At 49.0% G+C, this 13,145-nt stretch overlaps 1 protein-coding gene and 1 long non-coding RNA gene across 2 annotated transcripts in view; both read right to left on the bottom strand.

Annotated features, from left to right (window-relative positions):
* LARP1 (La ribonucleoprotein 1, translational regulator) overlaps positions 1-10,119 on the bottom strand; it is a 72,466-nt gene extending 62,347 nt beyond the window's left edge. The window contains exon 1 of the mRNA XM_065408814.1: positions 9,642-10,119. Coding sequence (XP_065264886.1) covers positions 9,642-10,119 — 478 coding nt within the window. The remainder of the gene's footprint in view (positions 1-9,641) is intronic.
* LOC135882057 (uncharacterized) lies at positions 6,925-8,471 on the bottom strand. The gene is made up of 2 exons (XR_010561588.1): positions 8,222-8,471; positions 6,925-7,762 (listed from the first exon to the last, which is right to left on the bottom strand). It is a non-coding gene; the product is annotated as an uncharacterized LOC135882057 (long non-coding RNA).
* Positions 10,120-13,145: the final 3,026 nt, after the last annotated feature.

Raw genomic sequence — 13,145 nt, 5'->3', positions numbered from 1 at the left:
GCCTCTACTGCATTACCAGCACTCCACCACAGCAGGAAGACCGGAAGCTAGGAATGTAAGTAGGCACACATGGCTAGAGAGAGCAATCACACCAGCCACATCTTTTTAAAACACTGCACCATCCACCTCATTCAGATACTATAGAGATGTGCAAATCAGGGACTTGACCGTGCAGACCCAAAAGCACATGCAAAGTTAGCAATACTGGCATTCAACACACATAAAGCGTACCTACTCAAAGGCTGAAAAAAGAAAAACAGACCCTATGTTTCTAAATCAATGGAATTAGTCAAACTACCGCAACTGCTGACATTGCCAGCATCAGCTTATGCTCCCCCCATGGTAAATCCCAGTGCACAAGAACTACTACATTAAAAGGGTCTTTTCCATTTCTAACTGATTTGATCCGATTAGATCACCCAGTCCAAAAGTGCCCAAAGCCATAGGGAGGTCTTGCAGTGATAGCTGCTCTTCATTGTGTCCAATGCTGAGTCGCATCAAGTGGAGATCAAAAAGGATCAGAAAAGAGAGGACAGAAAATCATCTGCATTTTAAGTTTTAAGTACACTCAGCTGCCGACCATGTTGCCCAGCGCCCCAATGCAAGAAAGCTTTGGGGAAATTCCCGCTGCAATGAACTTCTGGAACAAAGCTGTATTAATCAGCTACTAATCTGGTAAAGGTAAGGTACAGATCTGAGACCAAGGTCATTAATTCTCAGCTACCCTCTCTCCCCTTGCATAACATAATACCCCAAGACAGTGTTCCCTCTAGTTTTTCCCCCCCACATGTATGGAATGAATTTCGTTATGTACACCCATATGGAGGTGGTATCATCACCTCCATATGGGTGCACATAAAATTCATGTGGCGGGGGTGGGGCTGAGGGGTGCAGACTGTGGGAGGGAGCTCAGGGCTGGGGCAGAGGGTTGGAGTGCAGGGGGGTGAGGCCGGGGATGAGGGGCTCGGACAGAGGGTTGGATGCAGGCTCTGGCTGGGGATGAGGGGTTTGGGGTGCAGGCTGCCCTGGGGCTATGGCAAGGAGAGAGAGGATCCCCCCCGCTCCCTCTCCCCACCACAGCCGCTCTGGGGCTGGGGCCGAAGGCTAGACATCTCTCCCCTGGCCGCAGCAGGTCCGAGCCGGGTCGCCTCTCCCCCAGCCGCAGCGGGTCCGGGGCTGGGCTGGGGCTGGCGAGGAGAGGCATCTCCCTGCCACAGCCTGAGCAGCACTTAATAGGCTGCAGCATGGCCGCACAGTTTATAGGGAACTTGGTCCCTAACCCAGCAAGCATTGCTTTAGCACAGCATGCAGGACTTCTTACCCCATGTGACAGACACTAATCAAAACACAATGAAGTGCTGGGTAGGGAAGCACAGACCCTTTTCGTTTTGATACCTTATAACCCTCAACAGCTCAGAGCTGTCTTGGAACTGGCATGCTGCAGCCTTCCAGCCCCCAGAGCAGACATTCGCCAGCTTGGGAAGGGGCCCGTGCAGGCATCTGTCCACACTAGTCCTCCACAAGCCATCCCATCACAGTGCAAACCATGTGCTCTTTGCAGCCCAGCTAGGAGTTCAGAAAAACATGGCAGTGACATTTTCTGAAAACTTGCCATTATAGGATGAGCCATGTATTTAGAAACATGTTGATACTGAATGTGGCCACAAACCAGCCTCCACAACCATACCTACCAAGCCAGGCATAGGAAGCCATACACCCTGCACAGTTTCCGTACGGCCACCAGTAGACCCAGTTCTCCAAAAGGCTAATCCCAATTTTCACTCTAGGTTGGGATGGCTTTTCAGCCTAGCAGCCATTCTGACACACACACACACACACACACACACACACACACACACCGACCTTTCGTGAGCCAAGACTCCCTCTGCAAAGAACCCTGCTAACTGACTTATTCAACAGCCACATTCAGCTCCCATTTGTTCTGACCGGAGACGTTCAAACACGCAAACAGCTGTTTTAAATAAGCTCTTGCTGTGGCACATTAACTTGTTACAGACTGTTCTCATCTGCACTCTCCTCCTCGCTTACCTGCTAAGCGGTCATGAGACTATCATTGGCTACCGGATTTTACTTCAATAGCTTCCCCAGATTTACTGTTGCGAATACGCTCACCAGGTACAAAGCTCTGCATAGGTTTTCAGTAGAATTTTAACAAACCCTTGGATTTAGAGAACACAAAGTTGGGACCAAAACACTGATCTGAAGTGAAGCACACAGCAAAAGCAGATGCAAACATGAAGAAGTGGAAGAGCACACATTTGTACGAGGCAGCCACACCTCTACTTTAGGCCAGGTAACAGCACAGGAGATGTCTGGGGATGTTGGAGTCTTGAAGCTACCAGCATAACAACGAGATGTCCTAGCACATCAACTACAGAAGATCTCAGCTCTATAGTAACTGCTCAGCCTGCCCAGTGGATTCACTGAATATGGTTTTATAGCACACCTTCCATACCCAAGAGAGCCTCAGTTGCATACCAAACTAGGAATTAGATCTGCAGACAGTGAAACCAATATATATATATATGAGCAAACATGGCAACTATTAAGCACTCAGCAACTGGTCATACAGACTTGGGCATGAGAGCCTGCAATATTAAAACGAAGGGGGGGAGAATGAGAGTTCCCCATGGCCACAACGGAAGTGTATGCCAGAGCTGGGAATGGATTAGAACCCAAGTATCCTGATTCATTGAGGTCTTGAGGTTAAAAAAAAAAAAAAAAAAAAAGAGGCACAGAATTGGGAGACCTTGTTCTCTTCCTAGTTCTCCCAAAGGTTAAATGCATGAGCCTCAGCAAGAAAACATCCGTGCCTCCGTTTACCTGACAGTAAAATAGGGGTAATACTTATCCCACAGGAATACTGTGAGGCTTAAGTTTGTGTTTGTAAAGCATACCAAAATCCTCTAGTGTCTGGAGTTAGGCAAATACTAGGTTTAATTTTTCACTAAGGTTTACATTTTTCTAAAGTCACCCTATTTACAGATGTGGGCATTATCTGCACCTGGAAATATGGTGGCTGTGCCTTTTAAAATTTTTTTACAGTAAACTGCAAACACCTGATCTGCCCTTATAACAAGTTCCAGTGGACCTGGAGAAGGGAGGTAGACTTGGAACATTTAACCAAAATTATGAATAAAGGCAGCCCTGTATTTCAGCTACTCAGCACTGAAACTGCCCCCTGTCTAGGATGTTATTTGGTGTGCCCCAAATACAATGTCACATTACTTACTGGAATGCTAAAGGATTATGTAGGGAAAGGGGGACAGAACCCTGCAACCCAATACCCTTGTTGCCCATTTAGTGTTGTGGACATGTCTGTGCTCAATTCATTTGTGTGTGTGGCTATCAGAAATATTAATGGGTAGGATTTTCAAACGGGCCTAAGTGAGTTAGGTGTCCAATGCAAATCACAGCCTTAATGATCACCAGTTTCACAATCTGCATGTACCACAGATGTGATGCCAAAAAAAGAGTTGGAAAGGTTTAAAGCAAAGATTGATAAGAATCACCTGAATTAATTCCTTCGTACTGGAAATCTAGAGCTTAGCGTCATATCAGGGAGATCACGACTCCCAGCAACAAGGGGTTACGAATCAGCTCTCACTGAATACACTGCATTCCCCAACCTTCCCTGAAACAAACAGTGCAGAACAGAGCAAAGGTCCAGAATAAAGCTGAAGGGCATCGGTGTGCGGGGGAGGAGAAAAAGCCCTTTAACCTTTCAGGGCAGGAAGTTCCAGTCCCCTTACGCAAAAAGTTGCTCAAACCTGAGTTGTGGGATCAGGACTAAAGGATAGTTCAGAAGAAATGAAATCAAGGGGAACAGAGCTCTTGCTGTGACGTTAGGGCTTTGTTTCAACAAAGCCAACAGTGCTACGCAGCTACATGCCGTGACAGAATAAGAGTTGCCCAACACTTTGGAGATCAGCACGTGCTGGATTACCAAGCGTTGGCTACTCGGCACAATAGCAGTGACTAACTTTCTTGTGTCTAATGAAAAGTTATCTAGATGAAAACGTGCCAACGGCAAAGCAATTTTCTCACTTGTGTCTCGTCTCCCTGGCGGGGGCTGGTTCCAAGTGCTTCTCCCCAAACCTTTGTGGGACGCATCCCCATGGACAGTCGGGGAGGGATGAAAGGGAGTGTAATTGCAGTGTAGGTTTATGCTACCTCTTCCCGCACCTCTCATGCGGCAAGTTAGCCTCAGCTGTGCTTACCCACACATTATTTTATGCCCTTTCCAAGAGTCAGTTGACATTGATGCATGTGACAAGGAACTAAGAGGTGTCTTTTGGAAAGCTTGACTTGGCCTTCAAGAGCAGCTAGAAAGAGAGCATACACCAGGCAGTGAGCTAGTAACAGCATTAAAAAAAGAAACAAACAAAAAAACCCCACTACAGGCTACATCTACACTAGAAAATGCTGTACAGGTTTTCCAGCAACAGTGCGCTTGCACCAGGGCAAGTAATAGCGTAAGAGCTAGTGTAGACAGAACTCAGACATTTTTGGCACTGTCATGAAAACCCTGCAGGTCTTGGCTTCAACAGAGGCTGTAAAATATAAAGTACAGTAGTTCTTAAAGAGCAATAAGTGCCTTGATACAATGTTTCTTTAAGCAAGTGCAGCAGTTTTTCACAACTGGGTGCTACAAACACTTGAACCCTGTCCACAGTAGTGCTTACGTCATTGCTAACACTGTATGCAGCTGCACAATTGGGGGAAGATTTACACAAAATATTTTAGGAAGAGATTTGTTAAAGGCTTCTCATCAGTCATACTCCTTTTCTCCAAAAAATTATCTAGAGATAAAGAAAATCTTGATATATTTGAAGTTTATATATAAAGTTTGGTGTATAGCCACCTCTGGAAACACAAAAGCACTACCCTTTTCCTTAGCAAGGTATTTTTCCTTTCTTCTGTATACACGCTATTATTATAGGGTTGTCTATGCGAGATAAAAGCTACTGACTTTGTTTATTTAGACTATAAAAGTGCATACATAGTAAGTCCTGTACCAAGGGGCTACAATTACCTGGATCTTGTTACAAGACCGCAATAAGGAGAAAAAGAAAAGAAACCATCACCAGTCTTGCCAGAATCCCTGTAAGTTATGAGACCATTCAGATACAAGTCTTACTGCATTTGACAAACATTACCATTGTGCTAATCTTTAAGAGCCCAACTAAATATTTCCCCTGGCTTCCTTATACCTCTAAGTCACTCCCCAAATGAATAATTACTCAAAATTGTAGGCAAGGAGATTTTCTGAGCATACAATACTAACAGAATCTGAGCAAATTCACTTCTTCTATGCCCTAACATTTTTACACCAACGTTTTTCTGATCTAACCTCTTTCCTAGAAGTCCAAAAAGATTTAATCATTCAGCCACAGCACTCACTCCTGCATGGCACATGCCCTAAAAAGCCATCTCAGCAGGTGCAGTAACCCTTCACCTTTGGAGATCCTGCTGTAAATCCTGCTTTACAGTATCCCGCCAGAGCCCGAGTACACGTACCCCTCAAAGCCACTGTACAACATGGGACAATTAAGCAACTGTGTGTGGGAAATGCCCAGAACTGGAACTGTAGGGGTGTTGCAAGTCTGGATTAAAATACCATCAGCAGAGAACTGTATCTAGAAGCTTGGATCCTGAGCACAGGCCTTTGCCTAAAGAGCGTCTTTAGTCACCTAATTCTGTTATACTGTCTTATAGCATGTGCATGAAGGAGTTAAAATGATTTTTCTTACTATTTAAGGCCCCAAAGTCTGCAAAGGCAATTCATGTGGAGGGAGCCTTGTATCTCTGCAGAGCTCTGCCCATGTCCACAGGCCTCCACAAGGGGTATGGTGACCAGACAGCAAATGTGAAAAATTGGGACAGGGGGTGGGGGTGGTAATAGGAGCCTATATAAAAAAAAGACCCAAAAATCAGGACTATCCCTATAAAATCGGGACATCTGGTCACCCTAACAAGGGCTCACCCAAGCAGACTAGCTTGCAGGGATTGGGTCTAGGATACTTTATGCTCCTAGAACTTAAATGCAGCTTTGAAAGCAGTTTTACAGTAAGTTCTTAGTCATTCTGGGTATTTTGAAAAATAACTTAAAGCTGCTTCAAATATTTGAGCTTCAGAATGCCACCATTAAACATGTGCAAAAAATCAATTTTCTTGGAAGACCTTTAAAGGCTGTTTTAACATGCAACCTAAAAACTTTACCTAACCCACATGTATCTGTGAAATGGGCATACAAGCTTTGTAACGTTCCAGGAGCTTTTGGTGAGTGTAAGAAACCCTCTACCACAAGTTGTTAAAGAACTTTTCTAGCTGTGACTGAAACCTACAAATGCTAGGAAATAGATTCAAGATGAAGCCCATCAGGGAGCTCTCTGCCATGAATTTGTCCATTTGGGTAGTTTAGGACAACCATGTTAGGAGAAAAAAGGTGTTTATTTTACAGTTAGTTAATAGGCAGCAAAAGAAACAATACCCCAAGAGCAAAAGAGCGGAATAATATTGACAAGGCCTGTATTGTGTGAACTATAGGCAAGGCTGCCAAGCTCCAGAAAATGCCCCACTAGTCAATTTCACCATTTAACACCTTAAGGAATACTCTGATTCTGAGTGGAACAGAATTCAGGTTGTTACAATATTATTTCCTTTCAACAACTAATTTTCCCCACAAGAATAAGTTGTGGAGTTTCTCTTCCCCCCCTCCAGAAAAACCCGGTAGTGTGGCAATTCAAGTGCTTAACACTGGTTGTACCTTTCTTGAAGCACATGTTCTCCCCCCTCCCCCCCAAGAAAAAATAGTTTTCCCAGCCTGATAACAGGACCAATACCAAAACATGCTGTCTTTTGTCCTTTAAAACCTGAAATATTAATGCAGAAGAGATGAAGGCAAGTCAAAAGACATTTATTGCAGATCTTGGGTATACTTTCAAGCCATTCTCACCAGAAGTACTGTATGCAGTCATATAGCTTTAAAGTTTAGGATAAATAGTGTAATTCACAAAGCTCTACATACATGATATGCACAGAAATTAATATATGAAGTCTTATGTTCTGCTTACATCACAACCAACTGGATCAGCCTTCTGAATCACAAAATGTTTGTACTGCAAATTGAAAACGCGACAAGTGCTAAACTCTAGAGGATGGCTATTACCGAATATGGCCCAACAAGGCAGCATTATGAATCCTCACCTCCGCATGAAGGTGTAAGGAGATCAGCTTTAGGTCATACAACAAGAAGTAAACTGAGGCAGCAAAACAGTCAGAACTTTGTTAAGACAAGTCATTCTTATACCATCCCATGGTTTCATAGACTAAAGCAGTTTGACTCCATGGAGATTTCTGTTGTGCACTATCAAGTTATGTCCTATATGCTTTTCCCCACTAAAAAAAAGTATTCCAAGCAGATACTGCAGAGCTGTCCATCTTCCAAAGATAAATAACTATGATGATTCATCATGTTAGACGGTACCAACTTTTGCAAAATGATGGCACACACACTGATGAGAAACCAGATGTCATAGCTGGGAATGTAATTTAAAGTTTGCAAGGGAAGGCTGAAAAATTAAAAAGCCCTCATAAATGAGATATCCATTTAAAATTCTCAGTATTTTCTCCTGGTATGGGTTCCCTTCATGCTAAAACAGTTTATTTCTCCTGATGGAAGTAATATCTATTACAACGTGCAAGAAAATGCAAAGCGTTCAGCATTTCCAATCTTGGCCTAAAAAGAATGGTGGGAGGAAGAATGCACAATTTAAAAGGCAGTTGTTACTAAACTACAACTGAACCACACACACACACACACACCCCAGTAACTTTTGGGGGAAAGAGGGGCTGAAGTTACACCACAGAATCAGCATTGCAACATGCACAATTACCAGAAAGCTACTCGGAATTTCCTTTGGGCCAAGGATTTATTCCAAAAGGGGCGGGGGGGGGGGGGGGGGGGAGTTGTTTGTCCAGCATATTCACCCTCCCTTTCCCATTCTCCACACAGACTCAATGCTGGGAAGAGAGGGTTACACACTCCAGTTTATTTCCAGCTCTGGACCTGCACAGAAATGAAGGACTGAGGCCTACATGTCACTGTGCCAGCAAAGCAAGGGAGACAGGAGTCAAGGGCCCAGCCGCATTAAGCTACAGAGGAATACGCACACGTGGGGAGGAGGGAGAGAACTACCTTTCGCACACACGCAGGCCGCTGTGAGCACGGAGAACACGTGGGGGTTAAGGGGAATCCCCCCCCCAAAAAAAGGTGTAGCGTGCTCCGATCAATGGTGCACTGGATCAGACATATGAGACGCAGGGTAGGGAATGGGGGATGGGCCAGGGCTGGCAGATCCCTTCCCCCCTCGCGCCCTCTCCAGCACAGCTTGTCTGTCAACCTCTAAGGCTTTGCAGATTCTTGCTGGGGCACAAATCGGCGGGAGAGGGGGCGATTCGTACCGGGAAAGGGGGAGAAGGAGAAGGCCCCGCGGTGAGCCGGGGGAAGGGGGGGGGAGAGAGAATCACATGCTCGCAGCAGAAGAAACCACGTTGTCTTTACTGCTGCAGTGGAATGCCGGGAAGGGGAGGAAGCGCCGAGCGCAGCCACCCAGCCCCACACACGCTGCCCAGATAGAACGCTCAGTCCTCCGCCGTGGAACGTTCGCACCGCGGCCTGGAACGTTGCAACAGCGCCGTGGAACCTTCGGCCTGAAAGCAGCCCCCCCGCCCCAAAGCCGCATGGCCGGGCCGAGCCGCTCCGCCGGGGCTGGGCTCCGCTCCCCCTCCCCCGCGCACACATGCTCTCCGCCCTCATGGCTCCCACAAGCTGCAAGAAGCCTCCCCTTTCCCAGAGAGCCAGGGCTGCTACAGAAATCCTAAATCCACGTTCCCCAGATGACCCCCCCCCCCCGCCGCTTCCCCTCTAAACGTGCGTCCGGCTAGGATTAAGGCGGAGAGTGGCGGCCACATGACACGTTTAGTTCTCCCCACGCCGGGTTACAGCCAGCAAGAGTCCCCATATTCTTGGCACCCTGGCAAACTTTGGCACTCGAATCCAGACAGCTGGCGAGGGCATGGGGGGGGGGCGCTCTTTCTTTTTCTGGTCCAGGCCAAATAGACTCATTCAGCATTTACAATATGGGAAATATGGCAACGCTGATCGGGGGGGGGGGGGGAGTGATCTATTCCGAACAAACCTTCTCCCCCCTTCCATACACACACACACACACACACACACAGACGAGGGCCCCCTTCTCAGCATTTTTATTATGTCCCTGGGTGGGGGGGGGAAAGGCCTTTCATAAAAAAAAGTCAACTCCTGTGTGCCCTGGGCGAGCGCGTGTGAGACCGAGGCCTTGCGATCACGCTTCCCTCCGGCTGCCCCCAGCCCCACGCACCCCACCCTGGCTTACTCCCCCAGCTCGTGCACCGGGGCTGAGCGGGGACAGGACCCCGAGGCAGGGGGTAGATCCAACAGCGACGGAGCCAACTGGAGTGGGGTGGGGTTGGGGGGGGGGAAGAGAACAAAAACCCCAGAGTCACCGTACTGCAGACCAGAGATCCCGCACCCCGCCCCAGCTCAGGGTCACCCCCACCCTCACCCCCGGACCCACCTGGGGGGGACTGTCCGTTGACGGTGACCACGGCCACCGGGGCGTTTTTAGTCCAAGGGTTCACCTTGGGCGGGGGGGCCTCGATGAATTCCTTGCGCCCGCCTCCTCCCTGCTCGCCGCCTTCCTCGCCGCCGCTGCTGCCCCCCGCCTCGCCCAGCAGCCGGTTCTCGCCCCCTCCGCGCTGCTGCAGCAGGTTCTCCTTCTCCTGGTTGTTGCTCTCCTCCTTCTGCTGCTTGATGCTGGGGGGCTTGGGCGCCGCGCTCCGCCGGGGCTGCTCCCCCGCCACGCCGCCGCCCCCCTTGGGGCAGCTGTCCGGGGCGCCCCCGCGGCCCTCCTCGGCGGTGGCCTTCTCCCCGTGGGGCATGAGGGGCTCGCCCTTCTCCCGGGCCCCTTCCTGGGGCTTCTTGATGAGCAGCCCGTGCTCCTCGGCGGGCAGTAGGGGGTTGCCGGGCAGGAGAGCCTCCACCTGGGTCGCCATCTGCGCCCCCGGCCGGCCTCCGCGTCCCCCCCGCTCCTGCTCCAGGCGCTCCCCCCGCCGGGCGGGGCCCTGCTCAGCCGCACGCAGCCCGGAGCAAGTGGGGGGGCTCCCTGCACCAGCTCCCCCTCCCGCGGCACCCCTCCAGCTGCAGCAATATGGAGAAGCACGGAGACCACGCGACTGGTACGGGAGCGCGCGCCCCCCCCTTCCTCGCTGCCTGCCTGCCGCCGCGCGCGCACGTTCCAGCGCCAGCTCCGCCTCGGCGGGTGGGGGCGCGCACGCCGAAAGGGGGAGGGCCCGGGCCGGCGGCGCGCACGCGCCTGATGCAATTCGCGGCGGCTGGAGGAGCGCCTTAAAGGGGCAGCGCCTGCGGGAGGGGGAGGAGCCCGGACACCCTGGCTGCTGGCCTGGGCTGCTCCAGCCTGGGTGCTTGCTCTCCTCCTGCACCCCAGCTCCCCTCTGGGCAGCCCCTGGCTGCTTCCCGGGATCTCCCCCTTGGGTGACCAGAGGTCCCAATTTTATAGGGACAATCCCAATTTTGGGGTCTTTTTCTTATATAGGCTCCTATTACCCCCCGTCCCTGTCCCGATTTTTGCTGGTCACCCTCCCAGCCACCCAAAGCTCCTGGTCCCTGCACTCCCCAACCCCTAGCTGTCTCCCTCTCCCCAGCACGCCCCTTGGCATCGCACCGGGGGACACTTTTAGGGGCAGGAAGAAGGTCAGGAATGGGAAAGACAGCTCAGGATTTGAATAGCTTGTCCTCCTGCTTTAGTATTCTCCCTTGTATACAGGTACATACATTTTAAGAGGTTATGCTAATTATCAACTAATCTTCAGTATTTTCCATACCAGACATTTCAAACCACTGTATAATTTAACTGTTATTGGTGGTTGTCACCATGATCCTTCCAAACTAACATGGTTTCCATCAGATTTAATGCAGTTCACGGGGAGGGGAAGTAGGACTTAAAACAAAAAAAACCATAAGAAATGGGATGGTGTGGGGGGCTGCCACAGCCAACAAGACCTGTCTAATACCGCAGTAATTCTCAGTAAAGGCATCCTATAATCACGACAAGCCTCATGTGATCCCATATTCTATATTTAATAGATAAGGCAATGCTTTACTTCTCTACAGCACTACCTTTCATCTAGAAGAACTGGTATTTAATGTATCATAGGAGCTGCGCTCAGAGAGTCAAGGCACCCCTAGGAATATTGAAAGCACGACAAGTTGCAGCAACAATTTAGCTTAGAGGTAGTGGTGCATGGAAAGAAGGGAAGAGAGGAATTTTAAAGTTAGCTGTTAGGAAGAAAGGGGAAAATGAAAGAAAAGTAATGAAACAAAAATAGGAAAGAAAAGACATTAGACAAAGTCTTGGACAAAGAGATGAACTTTGCACCTTATTTTGAAGGGCAATAGAGGTTAAAGTTCTAACAGACCCCCAGTGGGACTTTCAAATAGCCAAGAACCCTCCACTGAGAATGTCTTGCCTCCGGCTCTCAAGAGTACTTGTAACCCATTGGTCATTATGTCCCCTTCTGCACCCAATCCACAGAGCATGCAAGTCTATTACAGCCTCCAGCTCAGAACCTGGCTCTTAGCTCAAGCTGTAGAAACATGTGCTTTCAGCTCTGGAGGTCTCCAATTCAATTCTCCATGTGGTGTCTGCACAGAGAGACACCTAGGTACTGTTGTCAGGAGCCGTTCAGATAGCATGGTGGCCCACAGGGCAAGAGAAGGGTCCTAGGGGTGCAATTGCCCGAGTGCACTGTGCTTCCACCATGCTAGGGCTTGATGTGGAAATAGGGCGGGACCCAGCTATGCTGGCTCTGTGCCAGCTGATAAATCCCCCCCACACACTGGGAGAATTCGCAGCTGGCCAAATCTAGATGATTTCTGACCCCTCTGTGCTGCCAAAGAGGCACAAAAGAATCAGAACCCAGAGGGGAGTCTGGTTTGTGGTCTCGAAGACAAATAGGGCATTATAGATTAAAACCAACAACTTCAATAGTGTCTAAAACCAAACCGGAAGCCATGCAGCGTGTGGGGAACGGGGATAACATGCTCATGTGGATCTGCTGCATTTTCCCCGCTAGCTAAAGGTTCCCAGTTATCTTAAGGGTCAGCCCTAAGTAAAGTTCACTGTAGCAGTACAACCTAGCGGTGCCAAAGTTGTGCATGACTGTGGTGAGGTCCACATCAGTAAGAAAAGGTGGCAACCTCCCAGCTAGGAAAAGAATGTGGGACCAACCACTGTCGCCATCTAGGAATCCAAGAGCACTCGGGTGGTTGGACAAGCAAGAGGCACAGAAGTGCCCCAAGATTGTGAGCATCTTTGGCACAGAGCGGGCAAACTCCAGCAAGAGATGGAGTCATTACAAGGCCCTGTCAATTTCTCTACTTGTGCTCCCCACCCCGATCATCATCACCTCTCTCTTATGTGGATGAAGTCTCAGCCAGTTCATTCTTACTGAAGTCCTTGGCCAGGCACTGGAAAAGCAAGGAAACTGCAAAGTCTGGATCTGATGAAAAGGACACAGATGTGAGTGTCACCAGCACTGAAAATTTCTCAGTCTGCTCTAGCTGCTTCAAACAAACAATAAACGGGAGGGGGTGACAAAATGCAACCATATGGGGTCCCACATGAGAAAGCCACTGGGGCTGGGGGAGAGGGGAAATGAATCCTTACCCACCACCATCCTCAAGAACCTGACAAGTGACGTCTTCCTGCTGACCCCACATACAGATAGCTCACATGTAAAAACTTGACTGTCCAGGTAGAAGCGGCAGTCAAATTATAGCTACAAAATTGCAAGGAATACCTATAGCCACTGCAACTGATCCTATTTACCCTCCCTTAATTCCAGCCCCATCGTAGTCATTTGTCATGTCTATGCCACACCTAAGCTTGTCACTGTAACAATCTGTCTGCTCTGCACTGGACAGTCATAGAAACCCACCCTCAGGGGAAAGGGTGCCATTCGGATGTGACTATTTCCAGGGCGTGGTGCAAGTGATAGAT

This window comes from Emys orbicularis, chromosome 8, assembly GCF_028017835.1.
Source record: "Emys orbicularis isolate rEmyOrb1 chromosome 8, rEmyOrb1.hap1, whole genome shotgun sequence".
In the NCBI taxonomy this organism is placed as follows: Eukaryota; Metazoa; Chordata; order Testudines; family Emydidae; genus Emys; species Emys orbicularis.
The sequence above is the reverse complement of the archived record's forward strand: the minus strand, read 5'-3'. Positions and strand labels throughout refer to the sequence as shown.